Source organism: Amblyraja radiata, chromosome 12 (assembly GCF_010909765.2).
Source record: "Amblyraja radiata isolate CabotCenter1 chromosome 12, sAmbRad1.1.pri, whole genome shotgun sequence".
Lineage (NCBI taxonomy): Eukaryota > Metazoa > Chordata > Chondrichthyes > Rajiformes > Rajidae > Amblyraja > Amblyraja radiata.
Window position 1 is genome coordinate 56,998,627 of NC_045967.1, and position 23,316 is coordinate 57,021,942.

Genomic DNA, 23,316 nt, shown 5'->3' on the forward strand with positions numbered 1-23,316 from the left:
TTGGCATACTGCGCATGTTGTTCCATTGTTTAAAAAGGGTTCTAAGAGTAAACCTAGCAATTATAGGCCTGTTAGTTTGACTTCAGTGGTGGGCAAATTAATGGAAAAGATACGTAGAGATAATATATATAAGCATCTGGATAAACAGGGTCTGATTAGGAACAGTCAGCATGGATTTGTGCCTGGAAGGTCATGTTTGACTAATCTTGAATTTTTAGAAGAGGTTACTAGGGAAATTGACGAGGGTAAAGCAGTGGATGTTGTCTATATGGACTTTAGTAAGGCCTTTGACAAGGTTCCTCATGGAAGGTTGGTTAAGAAGGTTCAACTGTTGGGTATAAATGCAGGAGTAGCAAGATGGATTCAACAGTGGCTGAATGGGAGAAGCCAGAGGGTAATGGTGGATGGTTGTTTGTCGGGTTGGAGGCAGGTGACTAGTGGGGTGCCTCAGGGATCTGTGTTGGGTCCTTTGTTGTTTGTCATGTACATCAATGATCTGGATGAAGGTGTGGTAAATTGGATTAGTAAGTATGCAGATGATACCAAGATAGGGGGTGTTGTGGATAATGAAGAGGGTTTCCAAAGTCTACAGAGTGATTTAGGCCATTTGGAAGAATGGGCTGAAAGATGGCAGATGGAGTTTAATGCTGATAAATGTGAGGTGCTACACCTTGGCAGGACAAATCAAAATAGGACGTACATGGTAAATGGTAGGGAATTGATGAATACAGTTGAACAGAGGGATCTGGGAATAACCGTGCATAGTTCCTTGAAGGTGGAATCTCATATAGATAGGGTGGTAAAGAAAGCTTTTGGTATGCTAGCCTTTATAAATCAGAGCATTGAGTATAGAAGCTGGGATGTAATGTTAAAATTGTACAAGGCATTGGTGAGACTAAATCTGGAGTATGGTGTACAATTTTGGTCGCCCAATTATAGGAAGGATGTCAACAAAATAGAGAGAGTACAGAGGAGATTTACTAGAATGTTGCCTGGGTTTCAACAACTAAGTTACAGAGAAAGGTTGAATAAGTTAGGTCTTTATTCTCTGGAGCGCAGAAGGTTAAGGGGGGACTTGATAGAGGTCTTTAAAATGATGAGAGGGATAGACAGAGTTGATGTGGATCAGCTTTTCCCTTTGAGAATAGGGAAGATTCAAACAAGAGGACATGACTTCAGAATTAAGGGACAGAAGTTTAGGGGTAACATGAGGGGGAACTTCTTTACTCAGAGAGTGGTAGCGGCGTGGAATGAGCTTCCAGTGGAAGTGGTGGAGGCAGGGTCGTTGGTATCATTTAAAAATAAATTGGATAGGCATATGGATGAGAAAGGAATGGAGGGTTATGGTATGAGTGCAGGCAGGTGGGACTAAGGGAAAAAAGTTGTTCGGCAAGGACTTGTAGGGCCGAGATGGCCTGTTTCCGTGCTGTAATTGTTATATGGTTATAGGCGACGGAAGAAAAGCTCTACGTTGAGGCGGAACCGGAACTCATTGAGGTGATGACGGAGGGGAACGAAGGCGAGGCTTCTGTTGAGGACAGATTGTTCAATATCGGAAAGGGGGAGGTCAGGGGGGGATGGTGAAGACATGACAAGGGTGGACGTTGTGGTCTGAGGAGGGCCGGGGAGTGGACAGAGGCCGAGGCGAGGGATGGTGGGTGTTCAGAGAAGAGGGGGGGGGGGCGTGAGGACTATTGTGTGGGTGGGGTATGGTCAGGGTAACCTGGTTAAAAGAGGGGAAAGACCCATCACTACTGAGGTTCCCTGTAGTAGGGGCAGAGCAGTAGGACCCAGCACAGTCAGACCACGTGGTGCGGGAATCTGTATCGTGGAGGTTATGGTCCTGGTGCTGAGTGTGACCCCACATTTTCGCCCTTGCTCCCCTCTCCCTAGTCACAACAGAGACAGAGTCCTCCCAGTCCTTATCTTCCACCCAATCAGCCGTTGCATGCAACACATAATCCTCCAAAATTTCTGCCACCTCCAATGGGATTCCACCACTAGCCACATTTTCCTATCTCCCCCCCCCCCTTCCGCCTTCCACAGAGACTGTTCCATCCGAAACTCCTTGGTTAACTCATCCCTTCCCACCCAAACCACTCCCTCCCCAGGTTACTTCTCCTGCAAATGCAGAAGATGCAACACCTTTCCCTATACGTCCTCCCTCGACTCTATACAGGGACCTCGACAGTCCCTCCAGGTTAGGCAGAGGTTCCCTTGCGCCTCCTCCAAGATCATCTACTGTATCCATTGTTTAAGATGTGGACTCCTATACATCAGCAACACCTAACGTAGACTAGGCTTTTTTTTTTTGCGGAACACCTTCGCTCAACTCACCTGAACTTGTATGATCTCCCGGTTGCTGGACACTTTAATTCTCCTTCCCATTCCTACATGGTCTTTTCTGTCCTAGGTCTGGTCTTTTCTCTTCCATTGTCAGAGTGAGGCTAAACGCAAATTGGAGGAACAGCATCTTATATTTTGCTAGGGTAGCTTACAGCCCAGTGGTATGAATATTGATTTATCTCACTTCAGGTAGCCCCGGCATTCCCTCTCTCTCTATCTCTCCCCTGCCCAAGTCACAATAGCTTCTCGTTTTTACTCTACAAACAGCTTACAATGGCCTGTTTCCTTAATCATGTTACTTTTTTGCATATCTTTCATTCATTTTCTTTACCTCTCCACATCATCGTCTATATCTCTCGTTTCCCTTATCCCTAACCAGTGTGAAGAATGGTCTCGACCCGACACATCACCCATCCCTTCTCTCCAGAGATGCTGCCCGTCCCGCTGAGTTACTCCAGCTTATTGTGTCTATCTTCGGTTTAAACCAGCATCTGCAGTTCCTTCCTGCACATTCTCTTGGAAAGTTTACTAGATGAATGTCGTATTATTGTGTTTGACCTACTAATCGTATATGTTGTAAAATAACATCACTACCAGGTGCCTTTTCATCAGTAACACCATGCTTTCTGACACTGCAGGTTTATTTCAACGATATCTATGGAGGGAAATTAATACTGGACATGTTGAAAACATTCAGCAGGTTTGACTGCTGCTGTGGAATATGCTCTTCCTAGTTCTAATGAGAACTATTTAAAATGTCACCTCTGTTTTTCTTTCCATGGATATTCCCTGGCCTGGGTGTTTTCTATTCTTCTATTTTCTTCTTGAATGAAGCGATTGCTCACCAAAGACCAATTATTAACAGTGCAAATAATTTGCAACTGATATCTTCACTTGATTTCAATTTTAATTGGATTCCTGGTTGAGAGTAACTTTCTGGGAACTGTCGCCCTGTTAAATAATACGAAGAAACCAAATAACGTTGTGATTAACAGCTGGAGATTCTGTTGGGTTCTATTTTTGTTCAATGCATTTCAGCCACTCGCATTGAAGCAGTCAATGTTTTTTTTAATTAAATATTAGTATTTAGAATGATTTTTTATTTTGCTTACTTTTTTATTTAATTTTGATTATTTTTTAAAGTTATTTTTCAATTAGTTAAAGGTGAATATTTGTAAAGTTTCTCTGTTTATTAAGCTTTTGGTACATTGGCCTTCATCAGTCAGGGTTTTGAGTATAGAAGTTGGGGCATTAAGTTACAGTTGGACAAGCCAAAGTTGAGGCCGCATTTGGAGTACTGTATTAAGTTTTTGTCACCCTGCTAGAGGAAGGATGTCATTAAACAGGAACGAGTGCAGGGAAGATTTACGGGGAAGTGATCTACTGCTTTAAATTATGAAGCTGTTTGCAAGGGTGAATGTGAACTTTTTTCTTCCATTTATTTATGTCCAGAATATTTATATTTAGTCCAGAACAAGGGGCCAAAAATAAGATCATCTTTTACATATCAAATAAGTAACTTTCCAGAGAGCATTGGAACTCACCACTACATGGAGTGGATGAAGCCCATGATATAGGTTGTGGGTGAGGAAGTGGGACGTGGGGTGGTAGAGATCATTTGTGTGGGTGGTTGTTCATGTGAATTACATATTCTGTACTAAACCAGCCAACTAATATGTTGCGCATTCTTTTAACTAGGATATTGTTATAATCCATGCATTTTAATTGAACTCATGTTTTATTTAATAGTGAGAAATCTATATACTATTAAAAGTATTGACTTGTCTGTCTGTCTGTGATCTCAGGAGCTACGTCAAAACCTTACAAAACGGTGCGAAGACTTTTTGGAGAATCTTACTCGCGTTTTCCCCATTCGTATCTAGTTTCCTTCGGATTTGATGTTATATTTCACGTTATTGATATTTCAAGGTATAAAAAAGCCAACGGGACGACAGATGGCACAATGGGCTAAGTGTTCGGCTGGCAACCGGAAGGTAGCCGGTTCGAATCCCGCTTGGAGTGCATACTGTCATTGTGTCCTTGGGCAAGACACTTCACCCACCTTTGCCTGTGTGTGAATGTGTGTGAATGTGTGTGAGTGATTGGTGGTGGTCGGAGGGGCCGTAGGTGCAGATTGGCAGCCACGCTTCCGTCAGTCTGCCCCAGGGCAGCTGTGGCTACAGAAGTAGCTTACCACCACCGAGTGTGACTGAGGAGTGAATGAATAATGCGATGTAAAGCGCCTTGAGTATTAGAAAGGTGCTATATAAATCCCATCCATTGTTATTATTATTATAACTTTAACAAGATTTTTACTGTTAAAATCCTTCCTGCCAGCTTCTAACAGACTTTGATACAAAGTTGCAATACAGGAACACTACTTCCACCAAATTTTCACCTGAATGGGGTATCACAGTCCTCCACCCGACGTTTGCAACGATGTTGCCATCATACAACACTTACTCCAGCTCCTGGCAGGACAGGAGGGGGAGGGTGAATTTGTGTTGCAATTGGGGAAGTGCAATTGGGATTTTTTTTTAAAGTCCAGTACTGGGGGAGGCAGGGGAGTGCGTTTGGCAATGGGTTCAGTTGGGGAACCGCCTCCCGTGGGAGCTACGGGTTAGTGGTGCAATATTGCGTTGGGGAACGGGTTGCCAGTTGGTCTAGTATCCCATTAAAAATATGTTTTCTGTTGTAATTTTATTTAGTAAAGAGGTTTTACGACAATCAAGTTCCATGGAGGAGACAGGGGAGATCGTGTGGCATTTAGCCCTGTGTCTACTTCTAGCCTGGTTGATCATTGGAGCTGCTTTGTCCAAAGGAATCCAATCTTCAGGAAAGGTTATGTATTCACAAACCATCACAATTGGTGATGAATACATTTAAATCTTTTCTGGCAAAACAGTCTCTTGCCACAATTAAACTAGAATACATACGACCATTTTCAGTGCCTCAATAATCTTAACTGCAGCCTTTTGTGAAGGGTGACTCTTGCAATTTTTATCTATGACCAGTCTGACTGAGATCTAAAATTCTTTATTTTGAATAAAATACAGCAGCAAAATCCCCAAAACCTGAAGTGGATTATTAATTTGCAAGTTTTCAGCCTCTGAAATGTATGTAGGTAGCTCTCTGTATTGTGACTTTACACAACACAAAGTAAATACAACAGGACTGATGAATCAGGGAACATTGTTTGTATTCTGCAGGCTGAATTGGTTACAACATGATTTCAATCTGAAGCTAGAGAACCACTTCAAAGTTAATTTGGAAATTTACAGGCAGAAAAACATATCTGTCTTGGAAAAATAGATTAGGGAAAAAGTACTGTTTCCATGTTACCTCCCCACAGTAATCAGATACAGATGTTGGTCTGCCAACAGTCATAAAACACAACAATATACATGAAACAAGAAATTAAAGTGACAAGTGGAAAGTCCAGGATTGGAGATGTGCAAAGATTGGGCTTAATTCTTTGTTTTAACTGCAATCTAATTATTTTTAATTTAAATGAGTTCAGTACAGTAAGTATTGCACCAATAGTACAGCATATCTAACAGGCTTCTCTTTGTGGTTAGGTGGTTTATTTCACTGCAACATTTCCATATGTGTTTCTGATCATACTTCTTATTCGAGGAGTTACCCTTGAAGGAGCCAATAAAGGGATTGAATTCTACATTGGATCTCAATCAGATTTCTCTAAGCTGGCTGTTGCTGAGGTAAATATAGCAGGTATTTTCAGGTTATTCACAATATTCTGAAATCCTGAAATGGGAGGGAGAGGAGCCTGAGGTTGTGGTGCATATAGGTACCAATGACATAGGTAAAAAAAGAGAAGAGGTCCTGAAAGAAGAATTTAGGGAGTTAGGTAGAGAGTTAAGGAGAAGGACTGGAAAGGTAACAATCTCAGGATTACTGCCTGTGCCACGCGACAGTGAGAGTAGGAATGGAGCGAGGTGGAGGATAAATGCGTGGATGAGGGACTGGTGCAGTGGGTATGGATTCAAGTTTCTGGATCATTGGGACCTCTTTTGGGGAAGGTGCGACCTGTACAGAAAGGACGGGTTGCACTTGAACTCAAGGGGGACCAATATCCTGGCGGGGAGATTTGCAAAGGCTACTGGGGAGACTTTAAACTAGTATGGTTGGGGGGAGGGACTCAAATTGGGAAAGCTAGCAGTCAGTGTGTGAAGCAGGGGGCAGAGAATGGTAGCACTCTGACCCAAAATGTAGGGGAGAGAGAAGAAAAAGAAAATAATCAGAGAATAAGAGAGGGTGGGTTTCTTAAATGTGTATATTTTAATGCTAGGAGCATTGTAAGAAAAGTGGATGAACTTAGAGCCTGGATTGACACCTGGAAGTATGATGTTGTGGCGATCAGTGAAACATGGTTGCAGGAGGGCTGTGATTGGAAACTAAATATTCCAGGATTTCGTTGCTTCAGGTGTGATAGAATTGGAGGGGCAAGAGGTGGAGGTGTTGCATTGCTTATCAGGGAAGATATTACAGCAGTGCTTTGGCAGGATAGATTAGAGGGCTCGTCTAGGGAGGCTATTTGGGTGGAACTGAGAAATGGGAAAGGGGTAGCAACACTTATAGGGGTGTATTATAGACCGCCAAATGGGGAGCGAGAATTGGAAGAGCAAATATGTAAGGAGATTGCAGATATTAGTAGTAAGCACAAGGTAGTGATTGTGGGAGATTTCAATTTTCCACACATAGACTGGGAAACACATTCTGTAAAAGGGCTGGATGGGTTGGAGTTTGTAAAATGTGTGCAGGATAGTTTTTTGCAACAATACATAGAAGTACCTACTAGAGAAGGGGCGGTACTGGACCTCCTGTTAGGAAATGAGATGGGTCAGGTGGCAGAGGTATGCGTTGGGGAACAGTTCGGGTCCAGTGATCACAATACCATTAGTTTCAATATAATTATGGAGAGGGACAAAACTGGACCTAGGGTTGAGATTTTTGATTGGAGAAAGGCTAACTTTGAGGAGATGCGAAAGGATTTAAAAGGAGTAAATTGGGACAGTTTGTTTTATGGGAAAGATGTGGAAGAGAAATGGAGTACATTTAAAGGTGAAATTTTAAGAGTACAGAATCTTTATGTCCCTGTTCGGTTGAAAGGAAATCGTAAAAATTGTAAAGAGCCATGGTTTTCAAGGGAAATTGGACACTTGGTTCGGAAAAAGAGGGAGATCTACAATAGTTATAGGCAGCATGGAGTAAATGAGGTGCTTGAGGAGTATAAAGAATGTAAAAAGAATCTTAAGAAAGAAATTAGAAAAGCTAAAAGAAGATATGAGGTTGCTTTGGCAAGTAAGGTAAAAGTAAATCCGAAGGGTTTCTACCGCTATATTAATAGCAAAAGGATAACGAGGGATAAAATTGGTCCATTAGAGAGTCAGAGTGGCCAACTATCTGCAGAGCCAAAAGAGATGGGGGAGATATTGAACAGTTTCTTTTCTTCGGTATTCACCAAGGAGAAGGATATTGAATTATGTGAGGTAAGGGAAACAAGTAGAGTAGCTATGGAAACTATGAGGATCAAAGAAGAGGAAGTACTGACACTTTTGAGAAATATAAAAGTGGATAAGTCTCCAGGTCCGGACAGGATATTCCCTAGGACATTGAGGGAAGTTAGTGTAGAAATAGCAGGGGCTATGGCAGAAATATTTCAAATGCCATTAGAAACGGGAATAGTGCCGGAGGATTGGCGTACTGCGCATGTTGTTCCATTGTTTAAAAAGGGGTCTAAGAGTAAACCTAGCAATTATAGACCTGTTAGTTTGACGTCAGTGGTGGGCAAATTAATGGAAAGAATACTTAGAGATAATATATATAAGCATCTGGATAAACAGGGTCTGATTAGGAACAGTCAACATGGATTTGTGCCTGGAAGGTCATGTTTAACTAATCTTCTTGAATTGTTTGAAGATGTTACTCGGGAAATTGATGAGGGTAAAGCAGTGGATGTTGTGTATATGGACTTCAGTAAGGCCTTCGACAAGGTTCCTCATGGAAGGTTGGTTAAGAAGGTTCAATGGTTGGGTATTAATGGTGGAGTAGCAAGATGGATTCAACAGTGGCTGAATGGGAGATGCCAGAGAGTAATGGTGGATGGTTGTTTGTCAGGTTGTAGGCCAGTGACGAGTGGGGTGCCACAGGGATCTGTGTTGGGTCCACTGTTGTTTGTCATGTACATCAATGATCTGGACGATGGTGTGGTAAACTGGATTAGTAAGTATGCAGATGATACTAAGATAGGTGGGGTTGCGGGTAATGAAGTAGAGTTTCAAAGTCTACAGAGAGATTTATGCCAGTTGGAAGAGTGGGCTGAAAGATGGCAGATGGAGTTTAATGCTGATAAGTGTGAGGTGCTACATCTTGGCAGGACAAATCAAAATAGGACGTACATGGTAAATGGTAGGGAATTGAAGAATGTAGGTGAACAGAGGGATCTGGGAATAACTGTGCACAGTTCCATGAAAGTGGAATCTCATGTAGATAGGGTGGTAAAGAAAGCTTTTGGTGTGCTGGCCTTTATAAATCAGAGCATTGAGTATAGAAGTTGGGATGTAATGTTAAAATTGTACAAGGCATTGGTGAGGCCAATTCTGGAGTATGGTGTACAATTTTGGTCGCCTAATTATAGGAAGGATGTCAACAAAATAGAGAGAGTACAGAGGAGATTTACTAGAATGTTGCCTGGGTTTCAGCAACTAAGTTACAGAGAAAGGTTGAACAAGTTAGGACTTTATCCTTTGGAGCGCAGAAGGTTAAGGGGGGACTTGATAGAGGTTTTTAAAATGATGAGAGGGATAGACAGAGTTGACGTGGAAAAGCTTTTCCTACTGAGAGTAGGGAAGATTCAAACAAGGGGACATGACTTGAGAATTAAGGGACTGAAGTTTAGGGGTAACATGAGGGGGAACTTCTTTACTCAGAGAGTGGTAGCTGTGTGGAATGAGCTTCCAGTGAAGGTGGTGGAGGCAGGTTCGTTTTTTATCATTTAAAAATAAATTGGATAGTTATATGGATGGGAAAGGAATGGAGGGTTATGGTCTGAGCGCAGGTATATGGGACTAGGGGAGATTATGTGTTCGGCACGGACTAGAGGGGTCGAGATGGCCTGTTTCCGTGCTGTAATTGTTATATGGTTATTATATGGTTATATGGTTATTCATAGAATTACATTTGCAGTTTTCGGTCAACCCATTTCATGCTTCATCCTATTTCCCTGCACTTTAAAGAGTGTCCCTCTAATTTTTGTCTATTGTTTTTGAGCTCTTGTTCAATTGTACATAGACAGTGCAAGAGCTATTGTTGAAGCTGAAAGAACATAAATCATCCAAGTGGACAGTATATGGGATTCTAGTCGAATTCCACCTGCCTGTCAACCTTATTTATCTTGAACATCACCAGATTTGCAACTGCTCGACATATTGGCAACTCATGCTGAGCTGCGCAAAACTATAACAAATGTATTCCACCTCCGCAATGTTGTGCCAATAAAGATTTTAATATCAGTGTGCATCAAGTCAGAGATTAAGACCTATCCTAGCACAACTCATTGTTTGAAAAAGCAAAACAAAAACTGCAAATCCTAGAAATTCAAAACTAAAACATCAGGAAGTACTGAAATTACTCAACAGGTCTGGCAGCATATTCTGAGAGAGAAGCAGAATTAATGTTTCATTGGCACTCGAAATAATTCCAACACATTCCTAATCCTACTTGGGCAATGGAACACTACTGAACACCTCTTACACCACCATGAATTTGTTTAACAAGTGTGTGTTTTTGAAGACATGTCTTATTTTTTTTATAGTATTATTTTATTCCTTTATAAAAGGTACGTGTAATTGATGTATAATGTATGTTTTTTTGTGAATTATCTGAGTCTATGTACCTGTGATGCTGCTGCAATCAATCCTTTCATTGTATCTGTACCTCATCATACTTGTGCACATGACAATAAATACAATTTAACGAATTAGAGATCAAAGATATTTTAAATTGGAGAGTACAAAGGGGATATTTGTGCATTTTTGTAGATTTTATTCCTCTGGCCTGATTCTTCCCCTGATTACATCTCCTCCATTAGATCTGCGTATAACAAGACTCCCTCAGCTAGCAACATCACCACTTACATTAGACTATCCGTCTAGGTAGACATTCCTATTGTTCTTACCAACCCTCTCTTCTTCACAATTTAAAATATAAAAGTTAACATTTCTACCTTCTTCTAGTTCTAATGAAAGGTTAATGCTATTTTTCTTAATCCACAGTTATTGCCTGATTTGCAGAATATTTTTTTCGTTCTCTGTTTTTATTTGGAATTAACACTAGGTAGAATGTTATCTTTTTGGGAATACTTCAGAAGTTTCAGATTTCAACTTATGTCCCTTCATATTCAACAGTGAAATAATGAGCCCATATTTGATACAAGACATCAAACAACTCCTTTGTACCCAGGAACTCTAAATTCAGCATCTCTCCTAATATTCCTTATCCTCACTATTGTTACATGCACACAGACTCAACAACATTTGCTGATATGCTGAAAACCATCATCCTGCACCTGACCCACATGAATATGACGTTTTGTTTAAGAAAGAACTGCAGATGCTGGTAAAATGCCACGCTTTTCAGACTCCTATACCTACTTCCCAATGGCAGGAGTGAAATAAGAGGTGGTGAGGCTCCTTGATGATGCTGGCTGTCTTTTTGAGGCAGCACCTCCTGTAGGTCCCTTTGATGCTGGGCGGGCAATATCCAGATGAAATGTTGTGGAAAATCTGTGCTATTTCTTTAAAGATAGTCACAAAAAATTAGAGTAACTCAGCGGGACAGGCAGCATTTCTAGAGAGAAGGAATGGGTGATGTTTCGGGTCGAGACCCTTCTTCAGACTGATATATATTTCTTAGTTTCAGCATCTTATAACAAAAATGTTAATTAAAATTAAAATGTACTTTATAGTTTTATTACCCACTTGAGTTGCAATTCTATCCTGTGGTGAAAGAGGTTCTTTTGTGATTCTTTCAGAAAAAGAATAATTCCGGGTTGTAACATAAAAATAGTGTCATTCATTTGATCATGTGATTGACAGGTAAACACATAAAAACATAAAGTTGCTGATCATTTAGTAGGGGACTGTATAATGCTTAGGGAAGCCATTTCAGATTTGAAGGAGTTTCATTCGATCATGTTACCATTTGCTTGTAGCTCTTATACCTTCTGTTCAAAACAATTTTACCTGTTCAATTAAAATCTTTGTGTTAGAAACATAGAAACATAGAAATTAGGTGCAGGAGTAGGCCATTCGGCCCTTCGAGCCTGCACCGCCATTCAATATGATCATGGCTGATCATCCAACTCAGTATCCCGTACCTGCCTTCTCTCCATACCCTCTGATCCCCTTAGCCACAAGGGCCACATCTAACTCCCTCTTAAATATAGCCAATGAACTGGCCTCGACTACCCTCTGTGGCAGGGAGGTCCAGAGATTCACCACTCTCTGTGTGAAAAAAGTTCTTCTCATCTCGGTTTTAAAGGATTTCCCCCTTATCCTTAAGCTGTGACCCCTTGTCCTGGACTTCCCCAACATCGGGAGCAATCTTCCTGCATCTAGCCTGTCCAACCCCTTAAGAATTTTGTAAGTTTCTATAAGATCCCCTCTCAATCTCCTAAATTCTAGAGAGTATAAACCAAGTCTATCCAGTCTTTCTTCATAAGACAGTCCTGACATCCCAGGAATCAGTCTGGTGAACCTTCTCTGCACTCCCTCTATGGCAATAATGTCCTTCCTCAGATTTGGAGACCAAAACTGTACGCAATACTCCAGGTGTGGTCTCACCAAGACCCTGTACAACTGCAGTAGAACCTCCCTGCTCCTATACTCAAATCCTTTTGCTATGAAAGCTATCATACCATTCGCTTTCTTCACTGCCTGCTGCACCTGCATGCCCACTTTCAATGACTGGTGTACCATGACACCCAGGTCTCGCTGCATCTCCCCTTTTCCTAGTCGGCCACCATTTAATTTAGATAATAGTCTGCTTTCCTGTTTTTGCCACCAAAATGGAGAACCTTACATTTATCCACATTATACTGCATCTGCCAAACATTTGCCCACTCACCCAGCCTATCCAAGTCACCTTGCAGTCTCCTAGCATCCTCCTCACAGCTAACACTGCCCCCCAGCTTAGTGTCATCCGCAAACTTGGAGATATTGCCTTCAATTCCCTCATCCAGATCATTAATATATATTGTAAATAGCTGGGGTCCCAGCACTGAGCCTTGCGGTACCCCACTAGTCACTGCCTGCCATTGTGAAAAGGACCCGTTTACTCCTACTCTTTGCTTCCTGTTTGCCAGCCAGTTCTCTATCCACATCAATACTGAACCCCCAATGCCGTGTGCTTTAAGTTTGTAAACTAATCTCTTATGTGGGACCTTGTCGAAAGCCTTCTGGAAGTCCAGATACACCACATCCACTGGTTCTCCCCTATCCACGCTACTAGTTACATCCTCGAAAAATTCTATAAGATTCGTCAGACATGATTTACCTTTTGTAAATCCATGCTGACTTTGTCCAATGATTTCACCACTTTCCAAATGTGCTGCTATCCCATCTTTAATAACTGACTCTAGCAGTTTCCCCACTACCGATGTTAGACTAACTGGTCTGTAATTCCCCGTTTTCTCTCTCCCTCCCTTCTTAAAAAGTGGGGTTACGTTTGCTACCCGCAAATCCTCAGGAACTACTCCAGAATCTAAAGAGTTTTGAAAGATTATTACTAATGCATCCACTATTTCTGGAGCTACTTCCTTAAGTACTCTGGGATGCAGCCTATCTGGCCCTGGGGATTTATCGGCCTTTAATCCCCAGGGCTAACCTGGATTTCACTCAATTCCTCCAACTCCTTTGACCCGCGGTCCCCTGCTATTTCCGGCAGATTATTTATGTCTTCCTTAGTGAAGACGGAACCAAAGTAGTTATTCAATTGGTCCGCCATATCCTTGTTCCCCATGATCAACTCACCTGTTTCTGACTGCAAGGGACCTACATTTGTTTTAACTAATCTCTTTCTTTTCACATATCTATAAAAACTTTTGCAGTCAGTTTTTATGTTCCCTGCCAGTTTTCTTTCATAATCTATTTTTCCTTTCCTAATTAAGCCCTTTGTCCTCCTCTGCTGGTCTCTGAATTTCTCCCAGTCCTCCGGTATGCTGCTTTTTCTGGCTAATTTGTACGCATCATCCTTCGCTTTGATACTATCCCTGATTTCCCTTGTTATCCACGGATGCACTACCTTCCCTGATTTATTCTTTTGCCAAACTGGGATGAACAATTTTTGTAGTTCATCCATGCAGTCTTTAAATGTCTTCCATTGCATATCCACCGTCAACCCTTTTAGAATTAATTGCCAGTCAATCTTGGCCAATTCACGTCTCATACCCTCAAAGTTACCTTTCTTTAAGTTCAGAACCATTGTTTCTGAAATGCTGCAATACAGATTTTCTTCTCGTCGTCAGTGGGTTCTGGCACTCTAATAACCCTGTCATCCTGCAACAAATTCCACAACAACTGTTACATCGACACCATCATTGTCTGTGTGGTGAACTGTGCCACGAGTGTGTTGGCTGGATTTGTCACCTTCTCAATCCTTGGACACATGGCTCATGTACAAGACAAGCCCATTTCAGATGTGGTACAGTCAGATACACAATCGTTCACACCTTCATACAGGAGAATAATCAATTAAACAATTTAATTGAGCACTAATCTGTCTCTGAAGAGGATCCAGTGGAGGCTTGCAGGAATGATCCCAGGAATGAGTGGGTTAACATATGATAAGCATTTGACGGCACTGGGCCTGCATTCGCTAGAGTTTAGAAGGATGAGGGGAACCTCATTGAAACTTACCAAATGCTTAGGTGAGGCACAGATTCTCCTCGTGCAACTGTACGCTCCAGAATTCTGTTATCTTGCTCTTCATCTCCTTTTGGATATGATAGAAGCACGGGAGATAGCTGCCTCTATCACACCGTCTTGGTGGTGGTGTGATAGATCCTGATACTCACTACCAAGAAGTTGGTAGTGTCAGTTCCCACTCAGTACATTGGAGTAACTCAGTAACTGTGCCCAGTTGCAAAATTATTATCGTAGCCTTCCAAACACTGTCAAGTCTGTTTTCTGTTCCCTGATAGCAGCACCAATAGAGGAGTGATCTCCTGTATCTGAAAGTCAGCCTGCTACTGATTTAGTTAACAGAGCAATAAAGGATTGAGACTGGTCCTCATTCCTATTCCCTCAGCTGAAACTTAAAACAACACTCTTGACATTCACCTCCACCATTACTTCCTCCTACCATTCGCCCAAAGCTAGGAGGGCAGGTGCTCTCAGATACGGTATCTCCTTTCTATATCTTGCGACAATTTTTTAGAATTTAGCCTCTTCTCAAATTATCATGGTCTGGAAGGCCTTTTCAAAAACCAATCAACATTTGTTTTCTTTCCCATCTTCGAGGTGCAAGTTCCTTGAAAAGTACTAATCAATCACGAGTCTGGACTTGTGCTGATGTATACAGCTAATGAATGGCATGGAAAGAATTAGCATCATAGAGGAAAGCCATGAAAATTCACAGCATTCATTTAATATATTGCCAATGAAAAGATGCAAATTAATCATGTACCTTTGACATTTCTCTGAAAGACCTCTAGGTGGCTCGTGGGTCACTGGAAAATATATTATAGAATCATGGAGTCGAACAGCATAGAAATTGGCCCTTATGCCCATCGCACCTTTGCCAAATATCACACCTATCTATACTAATGTCATTTGTATGCATTGCCTTGCTCATTCAAGTGCCTAACCAGATACCTCTTATACATTGTTACTATTCCTGTCTCCAGCACCTCTCCTGGCAGCTTAATCTAGATATCATCTACTCTGTGAAAAAAATACCTCTTCAATCCCCTTTAAACCATCTCTCCTAAACCTATGCACTTTAGATTTAGACACCTGCTATGGGAAATAGACACTGATTTTACTTCGGAGTCACGTGAGTGACTACGTGAAGAAGCCCGCCAGGACGCATGCGTGGCATTGCGCTACACGCATTGCGAAACGTCAGATGCGGTGGAAGGACATTCCCCCGCGGCGGCAATTTAAAAAGCCGCTATTGCAGGTAAGGTTTTTACTCTGCGGTCTTTTCCCTTTTTGTCCACCACAGACGGAGAATGGAGAAAGGGAAAAAGACAACGAGGGCTGCGACGAAGCTGGCCGGGGAGGACCGCGGAGCAGCGGACAGCCAGCAAAAGCAGCCGCGGCACTGAGATCACCCGTAGTGGGATCAGCTGTGCCCTGTGTAGCCGCCGCGCCGGCCAAATAAACGCGGCCGGGTGGTAAGGCAAAACACAAAACAAACAGAGTCGTGGACTCGGAGGAGTCCGACTCTGATACACCGCGGGAGGCCAGCGACCGAGAGCGCTGGACCCGTATGGAACGGTGTTTGGAGCATCTGCTCCAGCATGACCGGCTCCGGGATTTGGAGTCAGGCCACTGTGGGCCCTATATCAAACCCACAGCAGTACCTTTCCAAGGGCTGCATAGTGTCTCCACCTTATCGGAGGGGAGCACTTCGAGTCAGTTCTGGGCTGACTTGGAAGATGGGTCCGCGGAAGAACATACAAGTGTGCACGGGGTGCAAGAAAAAGAAAACTTGCTGGATATGGAGGCAAATTTCATACAGCCAGAACAAACTGGGGCAAATCTGAAGCCAAAATTTGCTGCCAGTATTGGCTATATGTCACTGAACCAGCTACAAGAACAGGCTGTAGTGGATACAACAGGAAGACATATGGCACCAGGCAACTGCATTTCCCTAAACGTCCCAATCATCAACAGCTGCATCTGGAAACACATCGGACCAGGGGTCAGAAGTATGGACCTGAAACTTCAAAAAGTCCTAAAATTGCTGACTGCGGGAATAATGTTGGGTGCATTTCATGGCCTTAAGTCATATTATACTGGATCACACCACCAGCATGTTAGATTACAAATAGACAATACCACTGTGGTAGCATACATCAGCCACATGGGCGGCAACAAATCGATATCATGTGACACTCTTGCTAATTCAATTTGGCAATGGTGCATCCAGAGAAATATTTGGATATCAGCCACTTACCTACCAGGGAGACTAAATTTAGTGGCAGGCACCAGGTCACGCAAATTTAATGAAAACACCGAATGGATGTTAAACAAAACGGTGTTTGCTGAAATTACAGCAAAATATGGAACACCGGATATCGATCTTTTCGCATGCAGACTAAACAACCAGATATCTAACTATATTTCATGGGAACCAGACCCTGGGGCAGCGGCAACAGATGCATTTTCACTGCATTGGGGGAAATTGTTTATTTACGCATTCCCTCCCTTCTGGAAGTGGCGGCGCTGTGATACAGCTGCGGCTCGCCTGCAGTCTGTCTGTTTTTACTTTTTGTGTTGTTTTTTTTGTCTAGTTTAGTAATTTTTTTGGTTATTAGGTGGTGTTATGTGTGTGGGGGGAGGGTGAACAGAGCTTTCTGTCTCTCCCTTCGGGGGAATGCGACTTTTTGTCGTATCCCCCTTCTCTTCCCCCGTCTGCGCTGAGGCCTAATGGCGGAGCTGGCGGCCTCCAACCTGCGACCGACCTCGAGGGTCCGGAGGTAGAGCCAGCCAGGACTCACCAACGCGAGGCTGGCCGTCTTCGAGCTGTGGCGACGTCCGGGTAGCGGCACTACTCGGCGCTCTGGTAGGGGCGGACGGCGCGGGGCTGAGACACTCCTGTGTGAGCGGCACGGCTACCGGCTGGAGGGCGCTCCCGTGTGAGCAGCCCGGTGCGGGCCTGAGACGCTGCCGTGTGGGCGGACCGGCTCCCGGCTGGAAGGTGCTCTCGTGGGGGCAGCCCGGTGCGGGGCTGAGACTCTGCCTTGTGGGCGGCCCGGTGCGGGGCGGAGATGGTGCTACGGCGGCTGAGGCGGCGTTCTGGCGGCGGTGACCTGGATCCGGGGCTCGGCCGCGGGCCAGTGGAGGACAATGTCGGGAGCTCGCAGGTCACAGGCTGGTGCCTGTTTTCCGGAGCACCCGTTGCAACAGCTGCGGGCAGCTTCGACCACCCCCGGGCCGCGGAGCTTGAACCGCGGGACTGATGCCATCGCCCGGTGGGGTATCGCCTCGGCGCAGAGGGAGAAGAGGAGGGAAGAGACAGTAACTCTAAGACTTTTGCCTCCATCACAGTGAGGAGGTGTTTGGTGAACTCACTGTGGTGGATGTTAATTTGTGTTTATTGTGTTTTGTTATTATTACATGTATGGCTGCAGGCAACAGCATTTCGTTCAGACCGAAAGGTCTGAATGACAAATAAAGGATTCAATTCAATTCTGCCTCATCAGTCGGGTATTAAGGAAAATACAACAAGACTCTGCGTCTGGTATTTTGGTAGTACCCGATTGGCCTACACAACCATGGTTCCCAGTAGTGCAAAACATGGTATTATAACCATGCATTACAACCCCACACAGACCAGATCTACTACTACATCCCGTGACAGGGGATAGCCATCCAAGCCATAAAAGCTTGAACCTGTTAATTTGTAGAGTTTAAAGATACCACTTCTACAACTGGGACTCACGGACCACATCATCTCGGCGGCCCAAAGAGAATCAACGAAGAAACAATATCTGGTCTACATCAGAAAGTGGGAAACGTACTGTCATAAGAACAAAATCACCAACAGGAATATGAACATCCCATCTGTTCTGGAATATCTGGCAGGCCTCCACTATGATGAGGGGCTCAGCTACAGTGCCATCAACAGTGCCAGAAGTGCCCTGTCGACATACCTATGGCAAGGGACAGAGCGTTACATGGTAGGGACTCACCCTCTGGTAACCAAGCTCATGAGGGGAATATTTAACACAAACCCCCCAAAAACCAGGTACTCCCATATATGGGATGTAAACATTGTCCTGAAAGCACTCAGGAACTGGTCACCAGCATCTACCCTGTCCCTACACAGACTAACGTTAAAAACAGTCATGTTGATGGCATTGGTCACGGCACAGAGGGTTCAGTCACTGCACAAACTTAGACTGGACAACATGACCTCCTCACCTGACGATATTACGTTCCATATTTACGAACTAGTAAAACAGAACAGACAGGGATCAGCAGGCCTCAATATCCAATTTAGGTCATACCCTGCAGATGACCGCCTCTGTATAGTTAAACATCTATCACTATACATGGAGAAAACAAAAATCCTAAGAGGCAATGAGAAGGGACTGCTGATCAGCCATAAGAAACCTCACAAAAAAGTGACGGTCCAGACGATCTCGAGATGGCTGAAACAGGTACTGACGCAGGCTGGGGTGGATACTAACGTGTTTAAATCTCATTCCACCAGGGCTGCAGCTACATCGGCAGCAGTACAACTGGATGTGCCCATGGACCAAGTCCTCGAAGCAGCAGGATGGTCAGGGGAAAGAACTTTCCAGTTATTTTATAATAAACCAGTGAGGAAGCCTGGAACATTTGCAGAAATTTTTTTAAATTCTGTAAATTAATTTAAAACCCATAAATGGGGTTATAATTTGTGTTAATAAATTTTATGATTTTAATAACGAATCATGTGCAATTATGTTAACACTATTCCTCCCACAGTCAAGGCAGACGTGTGCATGGACTCGTTTCCACGGCATGAAATCACAGAGCTTTGAAATCTTCACGTAGTCACTCACGTGACTCCGAAGTAAAATAGTAAGATTAAACGAGAACTTACCAGTTTGAAGTTTGATCTGTATTTTATGACGAGTTACGATGAGGGATTACGTGCCCTCCGCTCATACCCTGATCATATACTTAACTGGTACCTCTTCTCTAATCTTACTATGTTTAGTCATTACAGTTATCTGTGAATTCACACCGCTGCTTTGAAGAATGACACGCATGCGTCCTGGCGGGCTTCTTCACGTAATCCCTCATCGTAACTCCTCATAAAATACAGATCAAACTTCAAACTGGTAAGTTCTCGTTTAATCTTACTAATATCTACTCTAATTATGCCTGAGAAAATGTTACATACCTCTATCATGTCACCTCTCAACCTTCTTCACTCCAGGATTTGAGGGTTTGAACCTTCAAACCCTCCAATCCAGGCAACATCCTTATAAATCTTTTCTGCACCCTCTCTAGCTTGATTAAATTCTTCCTTTGATGTGGTATTAAATACACCCTTGTGTAGTATGTCATCATCTGCAATTGAGGTTGAGGAACAATATTAGGGTGGTACAATGGGATCTCTGTTCAACGCCATTAATTGCATTCCGTTAATTGTATCCACTGTTCAGGTTTCGGTTTGGCTTTCATCGCCTACCCGGAGGCTCTTGCACAGCTGCCTTGGGCTCCTCTATGGTCCATTTTGTTTTTCTTCATGCTGCTTACTCTTGGACTTGACTCTCTGTTTGCATCTGTAGGTAAGAATGATGTTGTTTGATTTAGCTTATTCGTTCCAAGGCTTAAAATATAGTTGTATAAAGTTTAGATAAAGTTTGGTAGTTTGATAAGATAAGAAATTACATTTGGTGATATACGTTGATGAATGCTCCATATATTTCTGTATCAATCCCTTGTTTGCGGTTGGTGAAACCTGAATCTTTCTTCTTCTAAAGGGTTAAGCATCTGCATGTGATGGATGATGCACCATCAAACTCGAACTTCATATACACTCCTATCTGATTTGTTGATCCCCTACTCTGCGTTTTGCTTGTCCTGTGTGCACAATATTATGATCCATACTGCTAGTTAAAATGTGGGCACCAAAAGATTTATTAAACATAATTGCTGTTCAATAAGTACACATTGACTCTACCCATCCCTACCAAACACTCTACCCATCCCTATCTCGGCTGCAATCTGAAAACAACACTCATGACATATAACTCCACCATTACTTCCTCCTACCATCTCCAAAAGCTAGGAGGGCATGTGCTCTCAGATATGGAATCTCCTTTCTATATCTTGCACCAAATTTTTAGCATCTTCTCAAATTATCATGGTCTGGACATGGCATTTAAGACTTACATAATAGCATAATGCTGCATTCTCCCTACTGACAAACCTACTAATTTAAATGTAACATATCCAGGTTTGCAGATGACACAAAGCTGGATGGCAGTGTGACTTGCGAGGAGGATGCTATGAGGCTGCAGGGTGACTTGAATAGGTTGGGTGAGTGGGCATGTGCATGGCAGATGCAGTATAATGTGGATTAATGTGAGGTTATCCACTTTGGTGGCAAGAACAAGAAGGTAGATTATTATCTGAACGGTGTCAGATTAGGAAAAGAGGAGGTGCAACGAGACCTGGGTGTCCTTGTACTTCAGTCACTGAAGGTAAGGATGCAGGTACAGTAGGCAGTGAAGAAAGCTAATGGCATGTTTCCCTTCATCGCGAGAGGATTTGAGAATAAGAGCAAGGAGTTCCTACTACAGTTGGACAGGGCCCTGGTGAGAGCACACCTGGAGTATTGGGTGCAGTTTTGGTCTCCTAATTTGAGAAAGGACATTCTTGTTATTGAGGGAGTGTTGCGTAGGTTAGCCAGGTTAATTCCCGGGATGGCGGGATTGACATATCTTGTAAGAATGGATTGACGGCTTATATTCTCTGGAATTTAGAAGGATGAGAGGCTATCTTAAAGAAACATATATAATTATTAAGGGATTGGACAGGCTAGATGCAGGAAAGTTGGAGGACAGAACCAGGGGTCACAGTTTAAGAATAAGTGGTAGGCGATTTAGGATTGAGATGAGGAAAAACTTTTTCACCCAATGAGTTGTGACTCCATGGAATTCTTAGCCACAGAAGGGAGTAGAGGCCAATTCACTGGACGTTTTCAAGAGAACGTTAGATATAGCTCTTAGGGCTAACTGAATCAAGGGATATCATAGAAAAAGGATTTGAGTACAGGAGCAGGGAGGTTCTACTGCAGTTGTACAGGGTCTTGGTGACACCACACCTGGAGTATTGCGTACAGTTTTGGTCTCCTAATCTGAGGAAAGACATTCTTGCCATAGAGGGAGTACAGAGAAGGTTCACCAGACTGATTCCTGGGATGTCAGGACTTTCATATGAAGATATGAAGATATCCACTGCCTACTGGATAGACTCGGCTTGTACTCGCTAGAATTTAGAAGATTGAGGGGGGGGATCTGATAGAAACTTACAAAATTCTGAAGGGGTTGGACAAGCTAGATGCAGGAAGATTGTTCCCGATGTTGGGGAAGTCCAGAACAAGGGGTCACAGTTTAAGGATAAGGGGGAAATCTTTTACGACCGAGATGAGGAAAACATTTTTCACACAGAGAGTGGTGAATCTCTGGAATTCTCTGCCACAGAAGGTAGTTGAGGCCAGTTCATTGGCTATATTTAAGAGGGAGTTAGATGTGGCCCTTGTGGCTAAAGGGATCAGGGGGTATGGAGAGAAGGCAGGTACAAGATACTGAGTTAGATGATCAGCCATGATCATATTGAATGGCGGTGCAGGCTCGAAGGGCCGAATGGCCTACTCCTGCACCTATTTGCTATGTTTCTATGTCTATGTTTCTATGATATGGGGGAAAAGCAGGAATGGTGTACTTATTTTGGATGATCAGCCATGATCATATTGAATGGCTCGAAGGGCCGAATGGCATGCTCCTTTTTTTTGTGTTTCTATGATGGAGACACAAAGAAATGCAAATGTTAGAATCTTGAGTAACTACTGCTGATGTCTGGCTAACTGGTGCCTGGTACTTGTTTTCTCTTTGCTTTACCATGTGTCAGTTATAGAGCAATATCCACAGATCATGGATCTATAATTAAATTATGTTTTACATCATAACTACTTTGGGGACTACATGACATTCTGCACATGACTATCTTTATCCTGAAGAAGGGTTTCGACCCGAAACGTTGCCCAATTCCACCGCTCCATAGATGCTGCCTCACCCGCTGAATTTCTCCAGCATTTTTGTCTACCTTCGATTTTCCAGCATATGCAGTTCCTTCTTAACCATCTTTATCCTGTTGATTTAAGTTCATCAAGTGATTGAGTTAAGGATGCATGAAGAAAGTCATGAAGAAAGTGTCATTATTTTAAAATGTTTTAATTCTGCTTAAAGGCGGGGCCTCCGTCGATGAGACGAGGAGGAGGGACTGCGGGGACCAGGGAGCTCTCCCGGACTGGCTTTACTCTGGACACGTGGAACGTAGGATGGACCCGCATGGAACGAGGCAACTTGAGCCTCACAGCCGCTGGGTTGATGACCTTCTGGATCTCAAAGGGACCAATGAACTTGGGTGCCAACTTCTTGGACTCCACCCTCAAGGGAAGGTCCCGGGTCGACAGCCACACATTCTGGCCCGCGAGGTAGGTGTGGGCCTGGGTGCGGTGACGGTTGGCAGCCGTGGCGTAACGGTCCACGGAGCGGAGAAGAGCCGCCATGGCTTGGGTCCACGTCTTGCGGCAGCGACGAATGAAGGCCTGGACGGACGGGCAGGAAACCTCTTCCTCCAGCGCCGGGAACAGTGGAGGCTGGAACCCGTAGGCACACTGGAAAGGGGAGAGCCCAGTAGCCGAGCTTGTCAGGGTGTTGTGGGCGTACTCCACCCACAACAACTGCTGGGACCAGGAGGAGGGATGCTTGGACACCATACACCGCAGCGCCGTCTCCATCTCCTGATTCTTCTTTTCAGTTTGGCCGTTGGACTGGGGATGAAATCCGGACGTCAGACTCACGGTGGCCCCCACAAGCGTGCAGAACTCCCTCCAGAACACAGAGGCAAACTGGGGTCCCCGGTCGGAGACCACATCGACGGGGAGACCATGGAGCCTGAAGACGTGGAGTAACATGAGCTCGGCAGTTTCCTTGGC

The 23,316-nt window shown here is 43.6% G+C and overlaps 2 protein-coding genes across 2 annotated transcripts in view; both read left to right on the plus strand.

Moving 5' to 3' along the window:
- Positions 1–23,316, plus strand: part of LOC116979247 (sodium- and chloride-dependent neutral and basic amino acid transporter B(0+)-like) — a 156,376-nt gene that overhangs the window by 31,422 nt on the left and 101,638 nt on the right. The window lies entirely within an intron of this gene.
- The window catches only part of LOC116979312 (sodium- and chloride-dependent neutral and basic amino acid transporter B(0+)-like), a 50,559-nt gene that overhangs the window by 19,790 nt on the left and 7,453 nt on the right, over positions 1–23,316 (plus strand). Inside the window, exons 3-7 of the mRNA XM_033030920.1 lie at positions 5,055–5,187; positions 5,925–6,065; positions 13,864–14,072; positions 14,748–14,752; positions 19,754–19,879. Coding sequence (XP_032886811.1) covers positions 5,055–5,187; positions 5,925–6,065; positions 13,864–14,072; positions 14,748–14,752; positions 19,754–19,879 — 614 coding nt within the window. The remainder of the gene's footprint in view (positions 1–5,054; positions 5,188–5,924; positions 6,066–13,863; positions 14,073–14,747; positions 14,753–19,753; positions 19,880–23,316) is intronic.